Below are 26,558 nucleotides of genomic sequence, written 5' to 3' on the forward strand. Positions count from 1 at the left end.
GCATTTATTTGATAAAAAATACTGGAAAAACAGCAATCTTATAAAATATTAGTACCATTTAAAATAAGTTTTTTTAAATATATATTAAAATATGATTTATTCCTTTAAATGACAAAGCCACTGCTCCAGTCTTCAGACATCATTCTAATATGCTAACATGGCACTTTTTTTTCAGGATTCTTTGATGTATGGAAAGTTCAAAAGAACTGCATTTTATTTGAAATAGTAAAAAAAAGATTACTGTTACTTTTGATTAAATCAATGCATCTTGGCAAAATAATACTTATATATATATATATATATATATATATATATATATATATATACTGTATATAATATACTTACTGACACAAAAAATTAAAAGAATAGTGTTCATTTTGTCAACAATACACATCCTATAAAATATTAATATCAACAAATTAAAATTGAATAAACAAATAAAATACATGAATATTATTATTATTTTTATAAATTATCACTCTAACAGATTTTAATACAAGTAACTGAATATCAGTTCATATCAATTGTATTATATTGCAATTAATATATTGTATCATTTTAATTGTTGAATACAGTTAAGAAAGTCAGTGCCAAGGTGGGACATGCCAAAAATACATCTATGAAAAACAAGCAGAAGGAATTTCTGAAAATCATTCAAATCACTCCAAAGAACTCTTTCAATAACAGATTTCCATACAAATTTGTTAGGCTCATGTTTCATGAATAAATGAAGAATCTATGATGAGTAAAAACGTACGTGTTCTGCTCAGTGAGTTCATCTTTCCTGTTCATCATGGCCACAATGGCTTGCCGCAGTTCAGCTAAGGAGAAAAAAAAAATCTATGTTACAAGGGCATCAAAACCTACTCAAAATGAACAATGGCTTTTGTCCTCACCCGACTCAGGAAAAAAAAACATGACTTCTGAACAATAAGACTCAATATCTCACTGGGATTTAATGTTCCACACCTGTCTTTTTCATTCTTTCAATAAGGGTTACTGTTTTATACCACTGACATTTTCATTTGTGTAGCACCCCAGAACTAATAAAGAGAACTATGCGAGGCTTAAAATACCAGCCAGACATTAATTTCTTTCAAATGAAGGTGACGTGAAAGGGTAAGGCATTTATAACACAGCCGTAAGGAGAGCCTCAGTAGATTTTACCTCAAAACACATTAGCACTGTGAAACATAAAGCTCTGACTGGGAAGCATTATTACAGCACTTCAAGACACTATGGAAAGAACGGCAACACTCGGTAAATACAGACTGGTGAGCGAAAAGGAAAGAGAGAATGAGTTTCTTTGTTGTTACACTCTTAAAGCTGGATGACCTGGCACTGGGTAACCTAGATAAAGCCAACAACACGGCTCCAAAAGACAAAGTCTGAACACTCCTATCAGTCCATTATCATTTAATGAATCTCAGAGGAACCACAGGCTTGGAAAGAGCCATCCATATGAACCTGGCTGGTCTGATCCACATTTAACAAGCTTAAAGTACTTCCAGCAAAAGAAAGTTAAAAAAGGCTGTTATTTTTGAAGAACGAAAACATTGGTATTTTTGAACAGTGAAATAGCTCAATTACCATCTCTCTAAGAGGAAAAAGCTTATCAGACCACCAGAGATCAATTTGGCAGCCGTAGAAGTAATCTGAAACAGCTTCACTTATGAGCAATGTCCCTTTCAAAAACTAATTCCAGAAAATGGTAACAACAATAGGACAACATTTGTTTTAAGGAGTCTGGTTACTGTAGTAAATCTGGCCAAGTGAAATGCAGGAAATTAGTTGTTGGAAAAGGGATAGAAATTAGAACACACACAAAAAAAAACATTCAGTGGTAGGCGTGCAAAATATTGTCCCAAATGAGTAAGTAAATTAAAGAAACCAACCGGAGGCTAAAAGCAACTCCTGAAAATGACAAATTACATCTCTCAACAAAATGTAACTTCCACCCTTGAGGGAGAAAGAAACTCAAACGCAAAAACTAACCATCAATTCAATAATAACCCCAAACCAAGACACACAAAAATTATATTTATAAGACCATACAAATAGACCCATAATTAAAGTAGTAAATTAATGATCAAAATAATTGAAAGAGTTTTTAACTAAGTAAATACTGCTTAAAAAAGAAATAAAGTGTTCAAGTTAGTGAAAAAAAAGAATAGATTAGCATATTTACACTTTTCATTTACACTTCAAAAATTAATTTACAGACATTAACATTTTTTGTGTCATCTGTTGCTATGGTTAATATTTCTAGTTATTAATTTAAATACAGTTGTTACTCCCATAATTTTGCAGTTTGTATATAGTGAACGGATAAAACTTTTCTTTAAAAAGTGAACAAAGAGCATGTGCTTCATAATCACTGAAGCGCTCAATAACTTCAGTTCAGTGGAATCTCACGGAGTTACACACTCTTGAGAAATTTCCAATTATAATCCAAAAAGCTGTTTACACTGCTCAATTAATCTCTCGTTTACATCATGTTTACACTTTGTTGGTTAAAATGAAACAATTAGCGAGTGTGCCGAATTTGTTCTATGAGCTCAAGCTGAACTTTGAGGGGATTCTGACTAATGCACTCAACATCTATGTCTATGATTGTCTACAGTTCTTAATGCTGCAAAAAACACATTGTAAACTGAAGCCTTTGATGCCCCTAACAGAATGCTCATACAAACAGTTACAACTGCTCACACTGCCAAAGACTGTAGGTAAACAAAGTAACTGCAATCATATTTCTTATGAATGGGAGATGTATGGCAGAATAATCCTGACTTCTGAATAAAAGAGCCAATCGCTAATTGGTAAAGTCATTGAATCATTGCAGCTGCCATTAGAAGTTCTGGTTACTATACACCTTATTTAGCCCCACCCATTTATAGATCTGCACTTGTTTGTGTTCCTTCTGATTTGTATTCCGACAGCCTGAGGGTAAGATCTTATGAATTTATGAATGAACAGCTCATTTTAAAATCTTCCTTGTCTACTGAGATTTGTTAAGACATGCGCACTACAATGCACATGATAACTTTTGTTAACTCTACAATAAGTAAATCCACTTCACCAGCTAATTGCTTTTTAAAGCTCTATGAGCAGAAGAAACAAAACATATGAGACTTGTTGTTGTTGTCATATTTCATTGGTGATTTTAAGTATGAAATTGTAAGTTTGGTTTGGAGCTATGGAGAATGTGATGTTTCCCCATTCAAAGAGCAGAAGCTGTAATTTCATGACTGAAATAGTTGCCCGAGACACGTTGCAAAGATGGCCGCAGAGTGACTTTCCTTAAAGGGACTCTGATATTACACACTGCCTATCAGCTGCTTTCAAATGCTTGTCCATATACTTTGTGGGACAAAAAAGGAAAGTGAAACTGCCTTACTGTCACTTTATAAGCTAAACTTTATCATGAAATTCGAGAGTGGGAACGGTTGCAACATGGCTTATTTCATCAATCAGTAATGAAATACATACTACACATGCTCAATTAGCCACTCATCCTTCCTGGAAGACATCAGCCACATGTGACCATTCCTTCTTTAAAATATAATTTTCATGGTAAAAAACATTTTTTTAATGACTGGATTTTTTGTCATGCTTAAGTTTTTGTTTAAAGCATTGTAAAGTCATATCATTTTAATCAGTTTTTTTTTTAATAGGCATAGCTAACGTGTGTCGAAGATACAACTGTCCCAACATGTCCCTTACCACAACGATGATGTAAAAGCTTGCCATAACATTACATAACTGTAATTTTATGGATTAATAAACAATCCCTATCAATAGTTAGGTATCGCTCCTTTTTTTATAATATTTCTTATATATTTTTATAAAGTAAAAGAAGTGTTGCAACCGTCCCAACTCTCCCCTACTCGCGCATTCTCTGAGAGACACTTGCAGCATCCTAATTTGCCTACTTATACTATGCCCTAAAAGTATGTTCTCCTTTTGTGAAGAAAAAGGTACATACTTTTGGAATAGTAAGCAAGCTTTGGGACATACTACTTTGTCATATCTGCATCCTTAACATAAGTTTTGTTGCTTAGTTACGTGCATCCTGCCACCATTAAAACTGCCCTGTCAATCATCATCAAAGTTAACATTATCCATATTTTGTTCAATTTAATTTGCTACCATACTGGAGAGAAATGAAGTTCACAGTATTGCTGCAGATGAAATCTAACGTGGACAAATTAAATAAATATTTTTTCAACAGATTAAATATTATTTATTACACTTTTTTTCTACAGTCTCACATATCTACCATGTTTTTATGCATGTTTGTAGTTTCTAATCAAATCTTCGTCCACCACACAATGTGATGTGGCCAATATTAACCATTAGAGTGTGCACAGTTCTAAACTTCGAATTTCTACCGGAAGCAGTAAACCATTCGAGAATCATTGGCATACTTATTTAAACATACAATGATTTGGGACATACTAATTCTAATTTTGAATACTATTAACGACGGATAGTTTGCGAATTGGGATGCAGCAACTGTTTTTAATGCGCTCTCAGCCAAAGCGTGCACAGCAGCCTCAAACAGCTCATGCTCTCTCCAATGTCAGATTGAGCTATTATATATTTAATTAAAATAATTTCCTTATTGTCCGGCTATTACATTTTATTTATCCATGGCAAATGCACTTTTTATTTATAGCCTAAAGAATGCCCAATGGCTTGTTTGCATCATTTGGGCATTATTAAAAAAAATTTAAGGCAAAGGATCAGGGGTCTCCAAACTCTGTCCTGGAGGGCCGGTGTTTTGCACAGTTTAGCTCCAACTTCCCTAAGCACACTTGCCTGGAAGTTTCTAGTATGCCTAGTACAACTTCAATTAGCTGGTTCAGGTGTGTTAAATTAGGGTTGGAGCTAAACTCTGCAGGACACCGGCCCTCCAGGACTGAGTTTGGAGACCCCTGCAATAGATTTTTTGGAAACACTTTACCAAACAACAATTTTAAAGTCTCATTTGTTAATGCATTAATTAACATGAACTAAAATAGAGCATTTATTGTTGCTATTATTATTATAATTATTAAGTTAAAATTAAATCTAGTGTTCTTCATGGCATTTCTGTTGCCATGGCATGAACCCTATCCCCACAGCAAACAGAATCGAACCGTATCGTGGCTCCAAAACCGTAATATGAACCAAACCATGGCGTTGGTGTATCGTTATACCACTTATAACAAATTTTACCAAACTATCAATCTGTTGATAAGGCTGTTTTCACCCCACAAAGGGTTATAAATATGTGTGGCACTATGCACTTGTCATGGTTACTCTACACAGTAGCACAGAAGTGTGTGTGTGTGTGTGTGTGTGTGTGTGTGTGTGTGTGTGTGTGTGTGTGTGTGTGTGAGAGAGAGAGAGAGTGTGTGTGTGTGTGTGTGTGTGTGTGTGTGTGTGTGTGTGTGTGTGTGTGTGTGTGTGTGTGTGTGTGTGTGTGTGTGTGAGAGAGAGAGAGAGAGAGAGAGAGAGAGAGAGAGAGAGAGAGAGAGAGAGAGAGAGAGAGAGAGAGAGAGAGAGAGAGAGAGAGAGATAGAGATAGAGATAGAGATAGAGATAGATCTGGAAGATAATATTTGCAGAGGAGCTAACTCCCTCTCCCAGCCAGAGACCCTCATCTGGAGAAGGAGAAACACACCAGAGTGAGGTGGTCCAAGTATGTTTGTAATCCTGAGAGGAACCAGGATAGTACAGGAGGCGAAGCTTTGACTTCCTTCCCAGAAAGCAAGGTTCACAGGCAGCAGTCTGAGACACCTGGCATTGGTTCACATTTAGCACAGGCTTTTCATCAAAGGCTATTTTCGGTGCATTATCTGCATGGAGATTCCCTCTGGAGTAACCTGGGATTGAGTGTCTTCTTAAAGGCACAGCGGGGTCACCCCTAGTTGGGATTGAACCTGCAGTTATGTGTTACAAGTAAGGGTGTAACTATACACCATTCGGTTCAATACAAATACTGATCTCATTTGATACTGATCTCACAAAAAGGTTACTCTCATGATACTTTAAACAAAGAACAAAATAAATGGGAAGGGTTTATTACTTTTATTAGTAGTAGTATTTATAAAGACAAAAAAAACATGATAACGTTTACAAAAACTATGGTTTATAAAAATGCTAAAATTGCTATTTTATTAGGGGTGGACCTGAACAGGCTTGGACTTGTTCCTGGTGCCCGAAGGTAACACCAAAATAGAAATCTTCATGATTCTGCTTAGGTGAAAATACGGAATTATGTTAGACTTTCACTGATTACATATATTTAACAAGTTTAATTATATTACAGTTTAAATATTGTTTTGGAATTTACTGGTAAAACCAGACATTCTGCATTATCAGGATAAATTTACAATTTTTATACCACGATATATCATGCCATGATACTATCAAACATGTATTGCCATAAAGTCAGTGCTTCCACGTTGTCAAAGAAGGTTCGGAAAAACTTGAGGGTTAGCAAATGATGACAGAATTTTCATTTTTATGTGGAGTATCTTTTTAAAAATGGCTTACGTATCGTTGTTTCTGCATATTAAACAAACTATAGTGTTAACAAAACCCCAATTCCTTTAGCACTGAATAAATAAAAAGTCTGTGAAATACATAAATGGACATATATATATATAATAATCCAGGTCAAAAAGCTATATAGCTCATGAAAACAAATCTAAGGGGAAAATAACACTTTCAAGCCTTCAAGATAATGTTCGTTGTATCCATAATTAAATAGCAGTTAATAGGTTATTAAGGCATAGTGAGAAAGCCATGTTTGATCTGAAATTGAATTTTATTCCTGTCTGAGAGCACAAGCAGATTCGAGCACTTAGCATGAAACATTTTCTTGCTTTCATCTTTTCTCCCTTTTTATTTTTGAAAGCTGAAGTATAACTGGATCAGTCACCTCCAGCCCCATCTCAAAGTTGTGTTTTGTCCAGACAAAAGACAGAGACAGAGAAAGAGGAATAACATGAGAGTATTTCACACTGAACCAACAGTGCCCTCATCTGGAAAGAAGAAGTATGTCGGGGGGAATCAAAAAGACCTCTTTAAGTCCAGAATGATGTCCGTCCCTACAAGCATGGCATGTCTCAACATCACAAAACCATTAAAGAGTTAGCTCACCATCATAATTTCCAGTTTCAAAGTCATGTTTTCAAAGGCAAAGTCATGTGGCCAATATTTATTCGATGATTAAAACTCACATCTGCACCAAACCACTAGACAACAAAGCTGTAGCCAAGTCAAATTAACTCAATGATGCCATCTGTGCACAGCCCAAATCCTCAAAGACCTAAATGCTTTAGATGAAGCTCAAATACAAAAAAAAAAAAAAAAGTGTAAAGGAACAGTTCACTCAAAAATTAAGTAACAGAAAAAATGGTAGGAGACATTACGTTTGTTCTGGGAGTAACAAACGTAATTTAAGTCAGCATGTTCTGTGTTTGCTCCTAGTTGATTAAGACCAAAATCGTGATCAACTAGTATAGAGGTTCATTAAGAAATTTTTAGAACAAAAATTTAAATCAGCTAGTGGATCCTCGGAAGGAGGGTCTGAAAAGAGGTTGTGTGAAATATAACCACCTGTTCAGTTGGGAAGATATAAAAAAAAATAAAAAAAGGTTATTGGTAGAACAACCATTCGCTCTGTTGAAAGGACTGAAACCACCACAGAGATGTCTGGAGGTGGCTGACAGAGCAATAGGCCCCTGGAAACAGAGTGCTGGGTGAGGATGGCAAAGAAATAACAAACATGATAATCCTGTATATCTTCTAATGCAAATGTAAGGTATATGGCTATAAATGAATGACAGGAATGCCACAGTGGCTTGATTAATCATCATGGGTTCCCTGTTGGTGGAATAATGATTCATACTTAGAAGCTGTGTAGGCTTGAAATTTGAGTTGGGGGAAAAAACTGTTATTCAAGGTTATAAACTAGAAACATGACTGAAACTAAAGATTGAGAAATGTTAGAAGAATTTAATAAGATCTATAGATCAATATTTATTATCCTGAGATTTTTGAACTTTGACTATTTGACTATTTTTGAAACAGATTAATAAAATGGATGCCAGAATTATCGTATTATAAATATTAAGAGATTAACTGCATGTTTAAATATACTGTGTATCTGAAGAATTTATATCCCAGATCCCTGGGAGACAGCATGAAAAGATGATCCATTGCAGAGATTCAATGATTGTGGTTTATGTTAACTAAAATAGAGCTTTTGCATTGTGTTGAATGTGAACGAGACTGGGTGACCAAGTCAAGGACATATAACAGACATCTCACAGTAATGTTAATTTGTTAGGGAAAAATAGCAAGTTCACTGCATTAATGTTGTAATTTATTGTAACATCGTAATTTATTGTTACACTAGTGCTTTCTGTTTTCGGTTTACGAAATTAAGTCTGTGACAGTGACTCATCTCCACAGGACCTGTATGCACGTTTCATACAGATTACATAATGTGAGAATATTTGTTTTCTGTTTGAACTGGTTCATTTAAAAGTTACACTCTCTGTAGATATATTTTTCAGGTCTGTAATAAGGCAAGTAACAACAGAGTTTAGAAGTGACACACTCAAGTTCACAGAGTCCAAGACGACAGAAAATGCATCATGCTTGCTTTAATTATTTTACAAAAGCACAAGATTTTGTTATTTTTCTGAGTGCACACAAATAAATGTAGAGTCTTTACAGATACAAAAGATGCATTACTCTTATCTGTATGACCAAAAATGATGAAGTATTTTAACCCTTGTGGATTGTTCAAATTCACTACCCTTTCGAGTTGTTCGGGATGAAAACATCCACTCAATTAAACTGCTGTAAAAATGTATCAGATTCATATTTTTTTCTATTTTTTTTGCATAAATCTGTTAACCAACCTCAGTCCTGATAAAACTACCAAATGTTTTAAAAAAATCCAAGATTTTAACTCTTTAATTGCCAAGTTCATAAATGATGTCACTGATTTGGGGGGAAAAAACACACAAAATGACTTATTTTCAATATAAAAGTAATTGTGGCTGGATTTTTTTTTACTTTTTATAACAGTCTTGGGCATGTCAAAGATTAGTAGCAACATTGGCTTTGATGCATTTTTAGTTTTTGTGCAGCATTAGATTTAATTTTTTTCTCCCTAATTTGTTGTTGGTGGCTGTTTTTGCCCCATTGACTTCCATTATAATGACATTTTTTGATTGCAAAGCCATGACACCATGTAATCATGCATTCTTGATTGTTTGTGGTTTCCCTTTTGGGAAGAGGTAAAATGTGTTATTTTTACAGTTGATCACTAGGTGGGACCATTAACCCTTTAGATAGGCCTGTGCAAAAAAAGGCTTAGTTTCTGGCTTGTATATGGAGTTATATGGAGTATAACAGCAAATTATAGTGTTTGTGTGTGTGTGAGATTCTTGATTGTTGGTGGTTTTTCCTGTTGGGAAGAGGTAACATTTGTTATTTTTACAGTTGATCACTAGGTGGGACCATTAACCATTTAAATAGGCCTGTGCAAAAAAAAGCTTAGTTTCTGACTTGTATATGAAGCTATATGGAGTATAACAGCATATTATATTGAGTGTGTATGTGTGTGTGTGTGAGAAAGAGAGAGAGAGTGTGTGTGTGAGAGATAACTTTGCGCACTTACCTTTTACCTTTTAATATATTTTTTTTATATTAATATTTTCATTGTCTGGCTATCTGGTACTTCGGTATGGAGTTAAAGGTTAATATTATAACTTTTTGCTAGTATTCTATAACATTGTGAGTTTATATTAGCACCTTTTGTTGTTTTCTCGTGGTAACTGATAGAGCGTTTGGACATGGAAGCACTGCTACGTGACGTCAGACTTAACAAGCGAATAGACTAAACAAAAGCAAAGTACATGGATTTAAACACTTGCATGCCATCGTGCTGGATATTTAATGGTGAGAAGAGCAGCAAGCAACACGAGAAAGGGCTTGACTTGTACCAAAGTTTTAGAAATGATTATGTAGCGTTACCCCTCCAGCGAGCTGCAGCTTATTTGAAATTGGTATTGCATTTTGGTTCATAATACATTATGTTCATAAATTTGATGCGAAGTAGATTTTTTTTACAGGATTTTAAGGTTTTAAACTGGCTTTACCATCAAGAAAAGAGGGGCATTTCACATATAGGCCATCTGTACTTTTCACCATCAAAAGGCAGCAGGTGCATAAACACACTTTTTTTTTATTGTTTACTCCCATGTAGTTCTGAGAGCATGAGGTGCATATTTTGATTTTTTCAGATACAGTACATCAAGGTAAGTGCACAAAGGTCTCTCTCACACCCTCTCTTTCTCTCTCTCTCTCTATCACACACACTATAATTTGCTATTATACTCCATATAACTCCATACAAGCCAGAAACTAAGCCTTTTTTTGCACAGGCCTATCTAAAGGGTTAATGGTCCCACCTAGTGATCAACTGTAAAAAATAACTAATGTTACCTCTTCCCAACAGGGAAAACAACCAACAATCAAGAATCTCACACACACACAAACACTATAATTTGCTGTTATACTCCATATACAAGCCAGGAACCAAGCCTTTTTTTTCACAGGCCTATTTAAAGGGTTAATGGTCCCACCTAGTGATCAACTGTAAAAATATATTTTTTTTTACCTCTTCCCAAAAGGGAAAACCACAAACAATCAAGAATGCATGATTATATGGTGTCATGGCTTTCCAATCAAATAATGTCGTTATAATGGAAGTCAATGGGGCAAAAACAGCCACCAACAACAAATTAGGGAGAAAAAAATTAAATCTAATGCTGCACAAAAACTAAAAATGCATCAAAGCCAATCTTGTTACTAATCTTTGACATGCCCAAGACTGTGATAAAAGGTTTAAAAAAATCCAGTCCACAATCACTTTTTATATTGAAAATATGTAATTTTGTGTGTTTTTTTCCCAAATCATTGACATCATTTATGAACTTGGTAATTAAAAAGTTAAAATCTTGGATTTTTTAAAAAAAAATTGGTAGTTTTGATCAGGACTGAGGTTGATTAATAGAGTTATGCAAAAAAAAATTGAAAAAAATATTTATCTGATACATTTTTACAGCAGTTTAATTTTGTGGATGTTTTCATCCACGAACATCCCGAAAGGGTAGTGAATTTGCCCACAGTGTACCGTTGAGTTTTTGAAAAATTTCAAAGCATTTTCCCAAAATATGGGTCAAAATAAGATTTGTCACCCAAAAATCATTCCATTAGCTCAAACACGAGAAAGCTGCGGCCAAAATAAGACTCAACTTTACCCCCTAGTGGACGAAAACGTCCCCAACAACCCACAAGGGTTAAGAGCAAATGATCGCAGCGGTGCCTCCATCTGTCACGCAGTAGCCCAAGCGCGCTACTGTTCAGCTTCCACACTCCGCACAAACATGCACACTTTTTTCTAGGCTAACATTAGATTGAGCTGCCATGTAAAGTTGCTACTACATACATATCTCAGATGATAAGCCATATTTGAGGTCAATGAATGTTAGGTGAGCATATGGATGTCCTGCCCAATGTAATATAGTACCAAATAGACAAGCCGTTAACTGTTTCACCGTCAACTGTTTTTTCTTTTTTTATGTTTATATTGCAAGGTAGATCGCTAGCCATTTTAGGATATGTCAGATTTGGTCTTAGTGACTTAGAAGTCCTCTTCACTACTCCTAACGTTTCACAGATTAAGGAGCTAATTTTAGTGCTAAAATGCTTTGTCAAATACTCTTAGAGGAAGAATTTAGGATTCCTAAATTTAGGACTGACACTATTTTTAAGATTTTCTCCTAATTTTCTCCTAACTTGGCAAGTTAGGAGCTACTTTTAGCCTTAAGATGTTTTGTGAATACGGGCCTAGATTTCCAAACTAGGGGTACGAGATGACGAGATTTCCAAACCGGGGGTACGAGATGACAATCATTTGTATTTTGGCCATGGATCCATAATTTTGCGAAGATCTCCAATCAAGTGTTTGAAAATTTTACTTGCGCAATGATGGAAAATTGCATTTGAGAAATCGAATCAAAATCTTTTTGAACCAGTTCACCAAATCGAACTGAATCGTTTTAAACGGTTCGCGTCTGCAATACGCATTAATCCACAAATGACTTAAGCTCCCTCTGAGTTAAAACAAATCAATATCCCGGAGTAATTCATTTACTCAAACAGTACACTGACTGAACTGCTGTGAAGAGAGAACTGAAGATGAACACCAAGCCGAGCCAGATAACGAACAAAAGACTGACTCGTTCACGAGTCAAGAACCGTTTCTGTCAGACGCGTCCGATTCGAGAACAGAGGAGCTGATGATACTGCGCATGTGTGATTCAGTGTGAAGCAGACCGACACACAGAGCGTCTGAACCGAACTGATTCTTTTGGTGATTGATTCTGAACTGATTCTGTGCTAATGTTATGAGCCCAGGTAAACCAAAGGCTTGCAATCATCGCCAATGACGCCATTACATCGAGCACAAAAGAACCTGTGAACCGTTTTCTTCAACCGGTTTATTGAATCGAACTGTCAGAAAGAAGTACTGGTGATCCGAAAACTGATGCAACCGGTTCTTGACTCGTGAACTAGTCAGTCTTTTGTTCGTTATCTGGCTCGGCTCGGTGTTCATCTTCAGTTCTCTCTTCACAGCAGTTCAGTCAGTGTACTGTTTGAGTAAATGAATTACTCCGGGATATTGGTTTGTTTGAACTCAGAGGGAGTGTCAGCCACATTAAAAAAGTTAACAGCTTAAGTCATTTGTGGATTAATGCGTATTGGAGACGCAAACCGTCGCAAACCGCAAACCGGGTTTGGAACGACATGAGGGTGAGTTATTAATGACATAATTTTGATTATTGGGTGAACTATCCCTTTAAGTTTTAATACTGATATCAGATCTAGGGGATTTTTACTTCAGTAAAGTGGTTTAGGTGATTATTAGACATTTAGTCAAGTGATGACTAAAATGAAGACATTACTTCATATTTCAGCACGGGAATGTGTGGTAAGTCACTTTACTGAACTAAGTCAGAGTATTCTTGTACAATTAAAGCTTGCAACCCAAGGCAGAAAGAAAAAAGGGAAATTAATAGTCTAATTGTATACATGGGTAAAGGAAAGGACAGCCCATGTTTGCAAATTGTGAGTTTTGAGATTACAATACAACCTGCAAATCAACAGATGTGAGAGGAAAAGATATTTAATTTCTAAATTGCTGATTGGTTGCATGGTTATATAGTTTATATATTTGCTGTTGGTGCATGACTTTGTTAATATGTAGAAGTTCAAAGTATCTCTGAGAGAAAGACTTGACACTCTGTATACAAATTAAAAGCTTCCTTTGCAGCAGTATCAGTTTATTCATTTCCTAATAGACCAATATGACCTGAAATCCAGCAGAAGATGATACTAAGAATTGACTCTCTAAAAGGTCTGTCATAACGGTTTACTATGGAGTTTTCTGTTTCTAATTTTATAGTTAGAGAAAGCCAATAAATTCAGATGATCTGCTATACACCTCATCAGAGGAGGAGATTTTATTTAGCATATATGCATGAAGAAATCAAATTGAGGGTTCTAAACAGGTCTTGCCTATGATTTGAGATAGCTATGTCTCATGAAAAACAGTGTGATTAATGACCTCTGGTGGAAAACATGGAAAGAAAGAAAATTTTTAGAGAGAAGTAAGATGTAAGATCTCAATTTTATTTTATCTCCTAGTTGAAAGTGACATGACATTCAGCCAAGTATGGTGACCCATACTCAGAATTCGTGCTCTGCATTTAACCCATCCAAAGTGCATACACACAGAGCAGTGAACACACACACACACACACTGTGAACACACACCCGGAGCAGTGGGCAGCCATTTTATGCTGCAGCGCCCGGGGAGCTGTTGGGGGTTCGATGCCTTGCTCAAGAGCACCTAAGTCGTGGTATTGAGGGTGGAGAGAACACTGTACATGCACTCCCCCCACCCACAACTCCTGCTGGCCCGAGACTCGAACTCACAACCTTTCGATTGCGAATCCGACTCTCTAACCATTAGGCCATGACTTCCTGTTACTGTCCAGTTCTATGGTTTTCGAAGAATGATAACATTTTTATCTGAAAAATTAATAATATTAATAGTACCATTTGAGTACAAGAGATATTTTGTTACAACGTAAAAGTATTTACTGTCACTTTTGATCAATTGCATTTTTGCTGATAATTCAAATAATTATTTCCACATAAAAACACATTTTACTGAGATTTAACTTTTAAACACTTTTTAGAACTTGGCTTTTAGAGCTGTGTGAACTTGCAAGTTTTCAAATTGTGCAAAAATAATTCATTTTGAAACATCATAAATTACAGAATTACCATTTTTGGATGAACTATCCCTTTAAATTGGTATGGAAGTAGTTCCTTTAAAAGCGTAACCTTCAAAAATAAAATTTAAAAGACCAAAAGAAGATCTCTGGACAATTAAAGAGCCTATCAACTCACCAACAGTCATGGATTCTGGAAGGCCAGGGGTCGGCAGAACACTGGTCACAGGCACAATCTGCACTTCGGGCTCCATGCTGAGACACCAAACAATAACCATCAGTCTTTAAAAAAGATATTTTACTAACTGAAATCCTATAAAAATGTGTTCTTTTGTATCGGATACCTAAACTGGAGTTGGCTTTGTTTTTCACTGTCAGTTGGTGGGCTTGAGCTCTCCTTCTGTCCATGAAATTCAACATTCTCAACTGAATGACCAGCTGTAAGAACAAAAATAGCACATTTCTTCATGCCAGGACTGTAGTTACACATAACACACTTAATAAAGTAGTACTTTATTTTAAGCTAATTTCTGAAATAGGGAAAATCAGTAGAGACATAAAAATGAATGCCCCATCTATGTGGACAAGACCATGAAAAAATAAGATGTCCCTGAATGCAGACAGTTTCTGACAGGCTGTGGGTCTGACCTTGTTGTGTGTAGGGCTCACTGGGGGCCAGAGGTATGAGAATGTGTGAGTTTTTATTGTCATTGTCATTGTCAGTGATGATTTGCCTTGGACTCCATGTGGAAACACTGGAGAAGCTCCCCACAACCAGCCTATGCAGAGCAGAATGTTATGGTCACACTTAAGGTAACATTAATGTGTTTTTGTTACAGTGTAAATCCACAAGTAAGTTCTAAGTAACATTAATTAACAACATGTACATACTACAGGGTTTGGTATGTTAGTTGCTTGTAATTATGCACAAGTTACTAATAGAATTAATACAATGTCATTCAATATCAGTTTGAGGTACATAAGACTTTGTTTTGTATCTTTGACAGAAGTATCTTAAGCTCACCAAGACTGCAATTATTTAATAAAAAAATACAGTTATAAAAAATCAGTATTGTATTTCAGTATTTCAGCATTTAGAAATACTACTAAAATACAATGACTATTTAAAACAACTGTTCAGTTTAAAAGCAATTCAGAATCATTATTCCTGTGATGACAAAGCTGAGTTTTCAGGATCCAATTACTTTAGTTTTTCAGAGTCACGTGATCCTTCAGAAATGCTGACATGGTGAAAACAGTGGAGAACAGAAAGGGAAACCGCGATACATTTCTATTTAGAATCCTCTAATGAATAGAAAGTTCAAAAGAACACTTTTCCCTGTCACTTTTGATCAATATAAACTTCTTAAAAAAATAAATAAATAAAAATCATACTGACTCTACATTTTTTTAACATTAGTATACATGTTAAGTGTAACAAGGACTCATTGAATTAATTGCAAAATGAATGGTTTGTTATTATAGCTATTTATAATTAATTTAATTTAATTAATTTAAGTCACTTCAATTCAAGTCTCACTACATCCTGGTGTTGATTACTGCAACAAATAAAGCAAGACTTCAAGTAAACTCACGGCTCCACATTCCCATGATCTTCTTCTGAGGGCTCTGGCCTGCTCTTTCCGTAAATATCATCCTCTTCCTCCTCCTCATTGTCAATTCTCTTGGTATCAGGCAGCACTCCGTTCTGCGGGGGAGTTTCAGCCCAGCTCACGATCCCAGGCTCAGTCAGGCCATTATGAATGGAATAGGTGGAGTCCGGAGGTTCCAGAGCCTCTTCAGAACTCACATGACCTGCTGTACTCTTCCTGAGACTCCTCACAAAGTCCTCACCAGCCTCGTCCTCATCTTCCACGCCAACGTCCAAGTCATCGTCAAAAGAGATGATGTTCGTGATCTTCTTTTTACGTCTGCGCTCTTTTCTTAAACCAGAATCTAAAATGCAAATGCAAAACTAAATAATCCCCATTGAATCTCAATTATCAATAGCAATACTACACCAATATCTATCAGTAAAAAAGGAGAAAAAAATGCCCCAATAAGAAATGAAACACATTCTCTAGATTAAACATAGAAAAACATTTGCAAAAATTATACTTTTAGGTTTACAGTGACCTGTCAGTGGGACAGTGCTGTTAAAGGGACATCTTTGTATTGTTTCTTATTTATACCTAAAAGGTTAAGTCATACTAAAAGGCCCCGATGGAAAATCAAAAAGCAATCTATTGCATAAAGTGCTAATTAATAAACATGACGTGATATGACTGATTGCCAAATTACAGAGCTCATGCAAACATATCCACATCATCATGATCAGATGCTTTCTTAACTGCTCTTTTCTCACTGTTGTCATTTGCGTTTATTTGTTATTGAGAGGAAAGCGTACAGCACATATTTACATATTCATCTTGACAACGCTGTCAGCAGTGTTATGGGGTTCAGAAACAGTATACCGCCACTCAGGTATTTAAGCTATAACTTATTTTTACCCCTCAGCAGAAAATGAAAAAATTTTGCTGTAAGTATAATAGGGCACCTTTCAGGCGTATATAAGGTACATAGTTGTCCCTTCAGGGCACAAGTTGTTGTACCACTAAAAGTACAAGGTCTGCACATATTTCTGACAGTGCATGTGGAATTCTGTTATGGTATGTGACTCAAGTACCTGCAGAAGTGCTGCGGGGCAGGACAGGCAGCGGGTCTGATGGAGCATCCGAGCGAGGGATAAAACCAGGAACCACTGCAGTGGCAGTACCGATTTCCCGCAAAAGAGTGCTGACACCTTGAGTAGACTCTTTCCACAAACTGCTCATGCCCTGTGTGGACTCCTTAAGCAGGTCAGACACAGACGACCCTCCGCGGGCCTGGCCATTTAGGTCCGTGTTGTCAATGTTGATGGCAAACAGTATGGAATTGAGCCCTGTTGACACGTGAACTGAATTTAGACTTGCACAAGAAAGGACGTCAAACTACATATAACTCCTAGACAGCATATAACTCATTTAAATAACTCATTTAAATATTACCTGCAGCCATGGTGGGCAGCATACTGGCTCTCTCCTCATCCAGGACAAAAGCCCAGTCTTCATAGAAGGCACTAAATATGGGGCAGATTAAAGAATTTACCAAAGAACCATTAAACAACTTTGAATAAGCTAAAAAGGGGGCTTCCGGTTATGGCCGCCATAGAGTAAGACGCGAGAAGCATCGCTCCCACACAAAATCTTTTTTTATTGCACTATTTTGAGCAAAGCGCGGATTTACTTGTATTTTTCTTTTTCCGAACTGGACTGACATATTTGGGCAACTTTTGAGGATGCCTCCTAAGAAAATATTCGAGAATAAGAAGGAAACAGCTACCGAAGATTCCTCGGCGTTAGCCTTAGGGGCTAGCCCGACATCCCCGCCTCAATGGTTCCAGACAGAACTGGAGAAAGGGCTTGCGAAGCTTCAAGTAATGATCGACGGACGTATGTGTGAAATCCGCGACTCTGTTGACAAAGTACACAGTGACCTTCAGGAAACGAGACTAAAGCTGAGCGAGTTGGAATCGCGTCAAGATGGATTTGAAGAAGCCATTGTTAATGTGCGTGAGGACATTGCTGAGGGTAAAAAGCACGTGGAGTACGAAATACTCACTTTGAAAGATAAGGTCGATGATCTTGAAAATCGCTCCAGACGTAACAATTTGCGCCTTGTTGGCTTTCCTGAAGGAGTTGAGGGGAGAGATGCAGTGTCATTTGTGGAGGAATGGCTCCCTAAAATCATTGGTATGGATCAAGAACGGCCCTTTGAAATTGAACGAGCCCATCGTACCCTTCAGCGCCGGCCGTCGGAACACGAAAGACCGCGAGCCATTGTAATTAGACTCCTTCGTTTTAGAGACACAGTCACGATATTGAATGTTGCACGGGAGAAAAAAGACCTGACATATGGAAACTCAAAAATAATGATCTTCCGAGATATGTCAACAATTCTCTACAAGAAGAAACAGGCGTTTGCTTCTGTTCGAGGGCGGCTCCGGGACCACAACATCTCCTACAGTATGCAGTACCCAGCTACTCTGAGAGTGGTTCTTCCTGAGGGTGCACGATCCTTCGGTTCAAAAGATGCCGCGGAGGCTTACTTAAAAGCCCACCATCCAAAACATTTGTTGCCAGCAGGTTCGGAGTGAGACTGTAGGTAGGCTACATTATGAATAGTGACTGCATTTACGAAGGACTCTGAGTAGCTACCGAATGGTCGCTACTGAAACCTAATAAATACCAAGTAATGTTAGTCCGAGATTGTTTTGATATTGAGTCACAAGTGCCTTTATGCCTATGGCAACTTTGGTGATTTGTTTGCAAAGTTTTACCTGTAATGTTCGGTAGATGGCGTTATCTGCGCTAATTATTTCCTGGTTAAAGTTGGGATGCCTTAGCTTGAAGTTGTGCACGTTCTGTATGCAACGTTACGCGAATGTGTTGTTTACGGGGAAAGTGTTATGTATGTGGGTGGGTGGGAGGCTGGAAGGGGGGTTTGTGCCACTTTTTTTTTTTTTTTTCTTCTTTTTTGTGTGTTTTCTTTTCAATTTGACTGATAACTGATAGAGATAAGTATAAATATCTGTCCTGGAATGTTAATGGGATTAATAATAATTTAAAGAGGAAAAAAATTATGTTGTTCTTAAGAAAAAATAAGATAGACATTGCTCTCCTACAAGAGACGCATTTGACTGAAGAAGATCACTGTAAGTTATTACGTCAGTGGTCTGGACAAATATTTTTTTCATCATATAGCTCTCATTCAAGAGGGGTTGCTATTATGATCAATCGCAGAGTGCCTTTTGTTTTTGAAAGCATGGTTAAAGATAATTATGGAAGATATATTATTCTTAAAGGATATATTGCTTCTGAGAATGTTACAATAGCAAATGTATATGCCCCCAATCAAGATGACCCTCAGTTTTTTCATAATTTTCATTTTAAACTGTTTTTGCCCTGTACAATCATTGGAGGTGATTTTAATTTGGTTTTAGATTCAGCAGACAGATCACCTAACAAAGGTTTTGTCTTAACTCCATCAGCAAGAGTTGTGAAACATATAATGGCTGAACTAGAACTGTTAGATATTTGGAGAGCTTTGCATAATAAGCAAAATGATTTTTCTTTTTATTCTCGACCCCATAAGAGTCTCTCTAGAATTGACCTTTTTCTTTTACATAAAAGACAAGAACACTTAGTTGAATCATGTGAATACCTTCCACGAACTTTGTCTGACCATTCCCCTTTAGTTCTTACAATTTATACCCCTACTACTAAATCACACATTAGAAGATGGCGGTTCAGTAATTATCTCCTTAACGACCTTGATTTTATAGACCTTCTAAATAACAATATAGAAAATTTCTTGAATTTCAATGCTGGTTCTGCCGCTTCAGGTATGATTTGGGAATCACTTAAAGCTTATCTGAGGGGAATAATCATAGCATACTCATCCGGAAAAAAGAAAAAATATCAAAGTCAACTGAATGAACTTTCTAAAGATATTAAAAAGCTGGAACAGGACTATTCTATATGTGGAGATGAAAGTATTCTACATAGACTAAATTCATTGCAGCTTGAGTATGATATGCTGTCCACTAAGGAAGCAGAGTGTATCCTCCTCAGAACCAAACAACGATATTACGAGCATGGGGACAAAATTGGCAGATTATTGGCCTGGCAAATAAGGAAAGACGATGCAGTGAGGTCTATAAATGCAATTCGTCAAGTAGATAACACTATCATCAGAGACCCTAATCTTATTAATCAGGAATTTATGCAGTTTTATAAGCTGTTATATACCTCACAGCATACAGATATGGCGAACATACACTCTTTCCTAGATAGCCTTGATATACCTTCACTTACCGAGGAATGCAGGGACTGTCTGGAGAAGGACATAACGGAAATTGAAATACAAGAAGCGATATCTTGCTTAGCTGTTGGCAAATCACCTGGTATGGATGGTTTCTCCATGGATTTTATTAAGGCTTTTCTACCTAAATTAATCAAACCACTAAATGATATGTATTTGCAGGCTATAGAGACTCAGCGTTTACCTGACACTCTTGAACAGGCTATGATAACTCTTTTACTTAAGCCTGGTAAAGACCCTCGTTTATGTGGCTCCTATAGGCCGATTTCATTACTTAACTCAGACTACAAGATTTTTGCCAAAATTATTGCTTTAAGATTGGAAAAAGTTATCTCACAATTGGTACACATGGATCAAACAGGATTTATTCAAAATCGATGTCTCTTTGACAATGTTCGGAGACTTTTGAATGTAATTTTTTCTGCTTCTCAAGTTGATTCTCCTGTTATTGCTATATCTTTAGATGCCGAAAAGGCCTTTGACCGTGTTGAGTGGCCCTACTTGTTTACAGTCCTTCAAAAGATGAACTTTGGTTCTAAATTTCTTAATATGGTCAAAATGCTTTACAACCATCCAACAGCAGTCATTCAGACCAATAACGAGATCTCGGCACAGTTTTCTTTGGAGCGGGGTACAAGGCAGGGCTGCCCACTATCTCCCCTTTTATTTTCTCTTGCAATAGAGCCTTTAGCTATTGCAATTCGCTCGCATGACAATATCAGTGGTTTTACAACCCTTCAATCTAAACATGTAATCTCTTTATATGCGGACGATATTATGTTGTATTTGACAAATGTAGATTCTTCCATACCAGCCTTGTCAACTCTATTACAAGAGTACGGGATTATATCTGGTTATAAAATAAATGTGAATAAAAGTGTCTCTATGCCTCTTAATAGAGCCGCTTCGCAATTGTCCCTTAAAAATTTCCCTTTTGTCTGGAACAGAGATAAATTTCTATATTTGGGAATACAAATACCTAGAGATTTGTCTCAGTTATATAATTTGAACTATGCTCCCCTGCTTAGAAGTGTAGAAAGAGAATTAGATAGATGGAAATCTCTTCCTATTTCATTAATTGGTCGGATAAATTCTATTAAAATGACTGTGTTGCCAAAATTTTTATATTTGTTTCAGGCACTCCCCTCTGTGTTACCAAAGTCTTTTTTTAAGGATCTCCATAGAGGTATTTCTAGGTTCTTATGGAAAGGGAAAGTTCCTCGGGTAAAATTAAATTCACTGTTTATGCCTTTTCAGAATGGTGGACTCAAATTGCCTGACTTTTATTTATATTATTGTGCAGCTCAGCTGCGCATTGTTTGGATCTGGCAAACAAAATGTATTTCCCCTCCTGCTTGGCGACAATTAGAAGAGGCCCAAGTGCAGGGTATAACCCTTGCTGCAATACCTTTTGTCTCTATAAACTATTTGAAGAAATTGACCTCTAACCCACTAATTGTTGGTACTTCTAAAATTGTTGCAGACCTCATGAAAAAGATGAAATGCAAGCAGACTATTTTCAGATCCACTGCTTTTTATTACAATCCCTTTCTACCCCCTGTCCTCAAAGATGGCATAGCCAAACAGTGGTATGATCAAGGCATCCAAACCTTTGACAAATTTTATGAGGAGGATACACTCATGTCGTTTGAGCAATTACAACAGAAATTTACCCTTCCCTCTAAATTTTTCTTTAAATACCTGCAAATTAGACACTACATTCAGACCCAACAAGGTGGTCGTTTATCTAAGCTCCCTCTTTCACCTCTTGAGGCTATCTTGGCTGAGAAAAAAGGTCATAAGGGTCTCATCTCTTTTATCTATGCCAAGTTGTTACAACTGATGGCGGGTAGCATTCGTGACGTAAAATCTAAGTGGGAAAAAGACTTGGAGTGCTCATTCACAGATGACGAATGGAAAGCAATATGTGAGAAAGCTCAGACTTTTTCTATCAATAGTCGTCATAAGCTCATCCAATTTAATGTGATACATAGAGTTTACTATACTCCAGTTAGATTGCACTCTTTTAAAAGCTCCTACTCAGAGATCTGTCCTAGATGTAAAGCAGATAGAGGGACTCTTCTACATATGCTGTGGTCTTGCCCTGACTTGGAAGAATATTGGAAAGGGGTCTTAGAGATTATTGCTATAGTTGTAGGTACTAATGTGCCTAGAGAGCCTAGACTTACCCTCTTAGGGGATACTACACTACTTGATCAACAAAGAATTAATATGAGATTTGTCAGACTAGCTCTACTAGCAGCCATAAAATGTATAACTTTGAGATGGAAGGATTCTAATTCACCTTCTACTTCCATGTGGATTAAAGAAGTGTCATCTTACATGCCTTTGGAAAAAATTGCATTTCGTTTGAAAAAGCGTCAAGATTTGTTTGTCAAATACTGGGGTAGCTTCATTTCTTACTTGGGTTTAACAGGACAGAATGCTTAGAACCTAATTTTTTATACTTTCTTGTTTCATTTTATTCATGGTTTATTTGTGGCACTATGGGTTGAGGTTTGGGGCATGTTTAGGGTAGTATGTGCGGGGTTGAAAGATTTGCTTTGATTATTCTGTACTTTGTTGTACTTTGCGTTTAACTTGGAAAAACCCAATAAACATAATGTTCAAAAAAAAAAAAAAAAAAAAAAAAAAAAAAAGAATAAGCTAAAAAGAGTTTTACTGATATGAAAACAAAAAGGAAGGTAAAAGAAGACATCCCCAACAGTGAATTATGGGTGTCTGTACCTAAGGCGGATATGGTCTGCCAAAAGCATGTGAAGATAGCGCTCTAGCGAGTGTTCGTTCAGGGCACAACGAAGCCATGCCCGTCCCCGGCCCTGCTCAGATGTGATATTCCGCAGAGAGTAGAAGCGCTGTAACTCATGATGGTTGAGGTGCTCCTTCACATAGAACCAGAACGTCAGCTCTGAAACACACAATAGATGTCTGTATGAACCGCCATGTTAATGTTCTCAGTTCCTCATAATAGAGAATACAGACAGACAGAAAATATTACAGAAGTTATATAAGATTATTTGAAATGAAAGTTTTTAGTTCTGTATTTACATCCCTTTTGAAATTTTTTTGTTTTTGTTGCTGGTTTCTGCCCGAGTTTGGACCAAAACAATGTTGCATTTTACTTGGTCAGCTATCTGTATGTAAAACTTTATCAAACGGCTCACTTAGGGCTCAGGAGGTGATACTTGTCTGGGCTCTGTTACATTTAGGTATTACAGGATACAGGGTGGTTAAGCCTCATGGTTAAAGATCTGGGCTGAGAATCAAAAGGTTGTGGGTTCAGATGTAACCACTTTCACAAAAATACATTCTTCTGCTCACCAAGGCATTTATATGATCAAAAATACAGTGGAAAAAATGTTAAAGGGATAATTCACCCAAAAATCAAAATTATGTAATTAATAACTCATGTTATTAACATACTAAGATATTTTAGATTTAGTCCGAGAGCTCTCAGTCCCTCCATTGAAACTGTGTGTACGGTATAGTGTCCATGTCCAGAAAGGTAAGAAAAACATCATCAAAGTAGTCCATGTGACATCAGAGAGTCAGTTAGAATTTTTTGAAGCATCGAAAATACATTTTGGTCCAAAAATAGCAAAACTACGACTTTATTCAGCATTGTCTTCTCTTCCGTGTCTGTTGTGAGAGAGAGTTCAAAACAAAGCAGTTTGTCATAACCGGTTCGCGAACGAATCATTCGATGTAACCGGATCTTTTTGAACCAGTTCACCAAATCGAACTGAATCGTTTTAAACGGTTCGCGTCTGCAATACGCATTAATCCACAAATGACTTAAGCTGTTAACTTTTTTAATGTGGCTGACACTCCCTCTGAGTTCAAACAAACCAATATCCCGGAGTAATTCATTTACTCAAACAGTACACTGACTGAACTGCTGTGAAGAGAGAACTGAAGATGAACGCCGATCCGAGCCAGATAACGAACAAAACATTGACTCGTTCACGAGTCAAGAACCGGTTGCATCGGTTTTCGGATCATCACCAGTAGTTCTTTCGGACAGTTCAATTCAATAAACCGGTTGAAGAAAACGGTTCACTGGTTCCTTTGCGCTCGACGTAATGGCATCATTGGCGATGATTGCCCTTCATTCAAGCCTTCAGTTTACCTGGGCTCATAACATTAGCACAGAATCAGTTCAGAATCAATCACCAAAAGAATCAGTTCGTTTCAGACACTCTGTGTGTCAGTGACGCTGAGTCACACATGTGCAGTATCATCACCTCCTCGATTCTCGAATGGACACGTCTGACAGAAACTGTTTTTGACTTGTGAACGAGTCAATCTGTTGTTCGTTATCTGGCTCGGATCGGCGTTCATCTTCAGTTCTCTCTTCACAGCAGTTCAGTCAGTGTACTGTTTGAGTAAATGAATTACTCCGGATATTGGTTTGTTTGATAGGGAGTGTCAGCCACATTAAAAAAGTTAACAGCTTAAGTCATTTGTGGATTAATGCGTATTGGAGACGCGAACCATTTTAAACGATTCAGTTCGATTTGGTGAACTGGTTCAAAAAGATCCAGTTACATCGAATGATTCGTTCGCGAACCGGATATCACAAACTGCTTTGTTTTGAACTCTCTCTCACAACAGACACGGAAGAGAAGACAATGCTGAATAAAGTCGTAGTTTTGCTATTTTTGGACCAAAATGTATTTTCGATGCTTCAAAAAATTCTAACTGACCCTCTGATATCACATGGACTACTTTGATGATGTTTTTCTTACCTTTCTGGACATGGACAGTATACCGTACACACAGTTTCAATGGAGGGACTGAGGGCTCTCGGACTAAATCTAAAATATCTTAAACTGTTTTCCAAAGATAAACGGAGGTCTTACGGGTTTGGAACGACATAAGGGTGAGTTATTAATGACATAATTTAGATTTTTGGGTGAACTATCCCTTTAATACTGTGAATATTATTACAATTTTAAATAAATGTTTTCTATTTCATACATTTTTAAATATTATTTACTCCTCTGTTGGCAAAGCTGAATTTTCAGCAGCGATTACTCCAGTCACATGATCCTTAAGAAATCTTTCCAATAAGCAAGAAACATTTTTTATTATTATCAATGTTGAAAACAGAAAATAAACAGCATTTATTTAAAACAGACATCTTTTGCAACATTATAAATGGATTTACTGTCATTTTTTATCAATTCAATGCATCCTTAATATAATAAAAGTAATAATTTATTTTTTATAAAACAAATCAAATTTTGAAACTTTAAAGGTGATTTTCTCAGTATTCTGATTTTTTTTTTGCATCCTCAGATTCCAGATTAGGGATGGGACGGTATGAAAATTTAATATCACGATTATAGTGACTAAAATTATCACGATTATCAATATTATCACGGTTTTGTTGAAACGAGATGAAAGTGTTCAAAAATAGTTGATGCTCACACTGAAAACATTTCAGCAAGTTTTATATTTAATAATCAACAAACAACTAATAAAACAAGCAACTCTATGCACTTAATTTAAAGAAAGATTAAATTCTGTGGCATTTCCTTCCTTACAATGAAAAGTGTAGAAGCATAGAAAAGTCACTGACTTTCGCCATTCCTTCTCGAAAAAAAACAAAAAAACATTGTGCGCTGCGCTTGCGTCAGACTGTTGCTGGCTGGACATGATTTAATAGCGAGTTATTAAAACCGCGATAATCAAACACGGTTTTAATGATAATACATTTTTAAACGATATTACTAACCTTCAGCACATTTTATCACGGTTATCGATAAAACCGGTTATCGTCCCATCCCTATTCCAGATTTTGCCAAATATTGTTCTATCCTAACAAACCATACATCAATGGAAAGCTTATTTATTCAGCTTTCAGATGATCTATAAATCTCAATTTTGAAAAATTGACACTTAAGATTGGTTTTGTTGTCCAGGGTCACATATACTAAAAAAAAAAGGTCAAGCATATTTAGAACAAGAATCATTAGATGAAATTACAACACTCAGGATAACAATGCAGCCCCCAAAAACTAAATAATAGTAATTTTAAATCTATGCCACTATCCTTCAAACCACTAGGTACACTCATTTGTCACCAACAAGTTTTTCAATCATGTAAAATATAAAACAATTTACTATAATCACTTTTTCTTTTATATATATTTAAAGTATAGAAAATTTACTTGGATTTATTATGAATTCTATGTATATAAAATAGTGCTGTCAAAAGATTAATCGCATACAAAG

General features: G+C 36.4%; 1 protein-coding gene across 1 annotated transcript in view; it reads right to left on the reverse strand.

Moving 5' to 3' along the window:
* Positions 1-26,558, reverse strand: part of LOC132121424 (sorting nexin-29-like) — a 146,065-nt gene that overhangs the window by 115,640 nt on the left and 3,867 nt on the right. The window contains exons 5-12 of the mRNA XM_059530782.1: positions 23,046-23,226; positions 17,423-17,493; positions 17,062-17,316; positions 15,971-16,331; positions 15,024-15,154; positions 14,720-14,813; positions 14,554-14,630; positions 758-821 (exon numbers count right to left, since the gene is read on the reverse strand). Of these exons, the coding sequence (XP_059386765.1) occupies positions 758-821; positions 14,554-14,630; positions 14,720-14,813; positions 15,024-15,154; positions 15,971-16,331; positions 17,062-17,316; positions 17,423-17,493; positions 23,046-23,226 (1,234 nt within the window). The remainder of the gene's footprint in view (positions 1-757; positions 822-14,553; positions 14,631-14,719; positions 14,814-15,023; positions 15,155-15,970; positions 16,332-17,061; positions 17,317-17,422; positions 17,494-23,045; positions 23,227-26,558) is intronic.

The sequence above is a fragment of the Carassius carassius genome, chromosome 39, assembly GCF_963082965.1.
Source record: "Carassius carassius chromosome 39, fCarCar2.1, whole genome shotgun sequence".
Taxonomy (NCBI): Eukaryota; Metazoa; Chordata; class Actinopteri; order Cypriniformes; family Cyprinidae; genus Carassius; species Carassius carassius.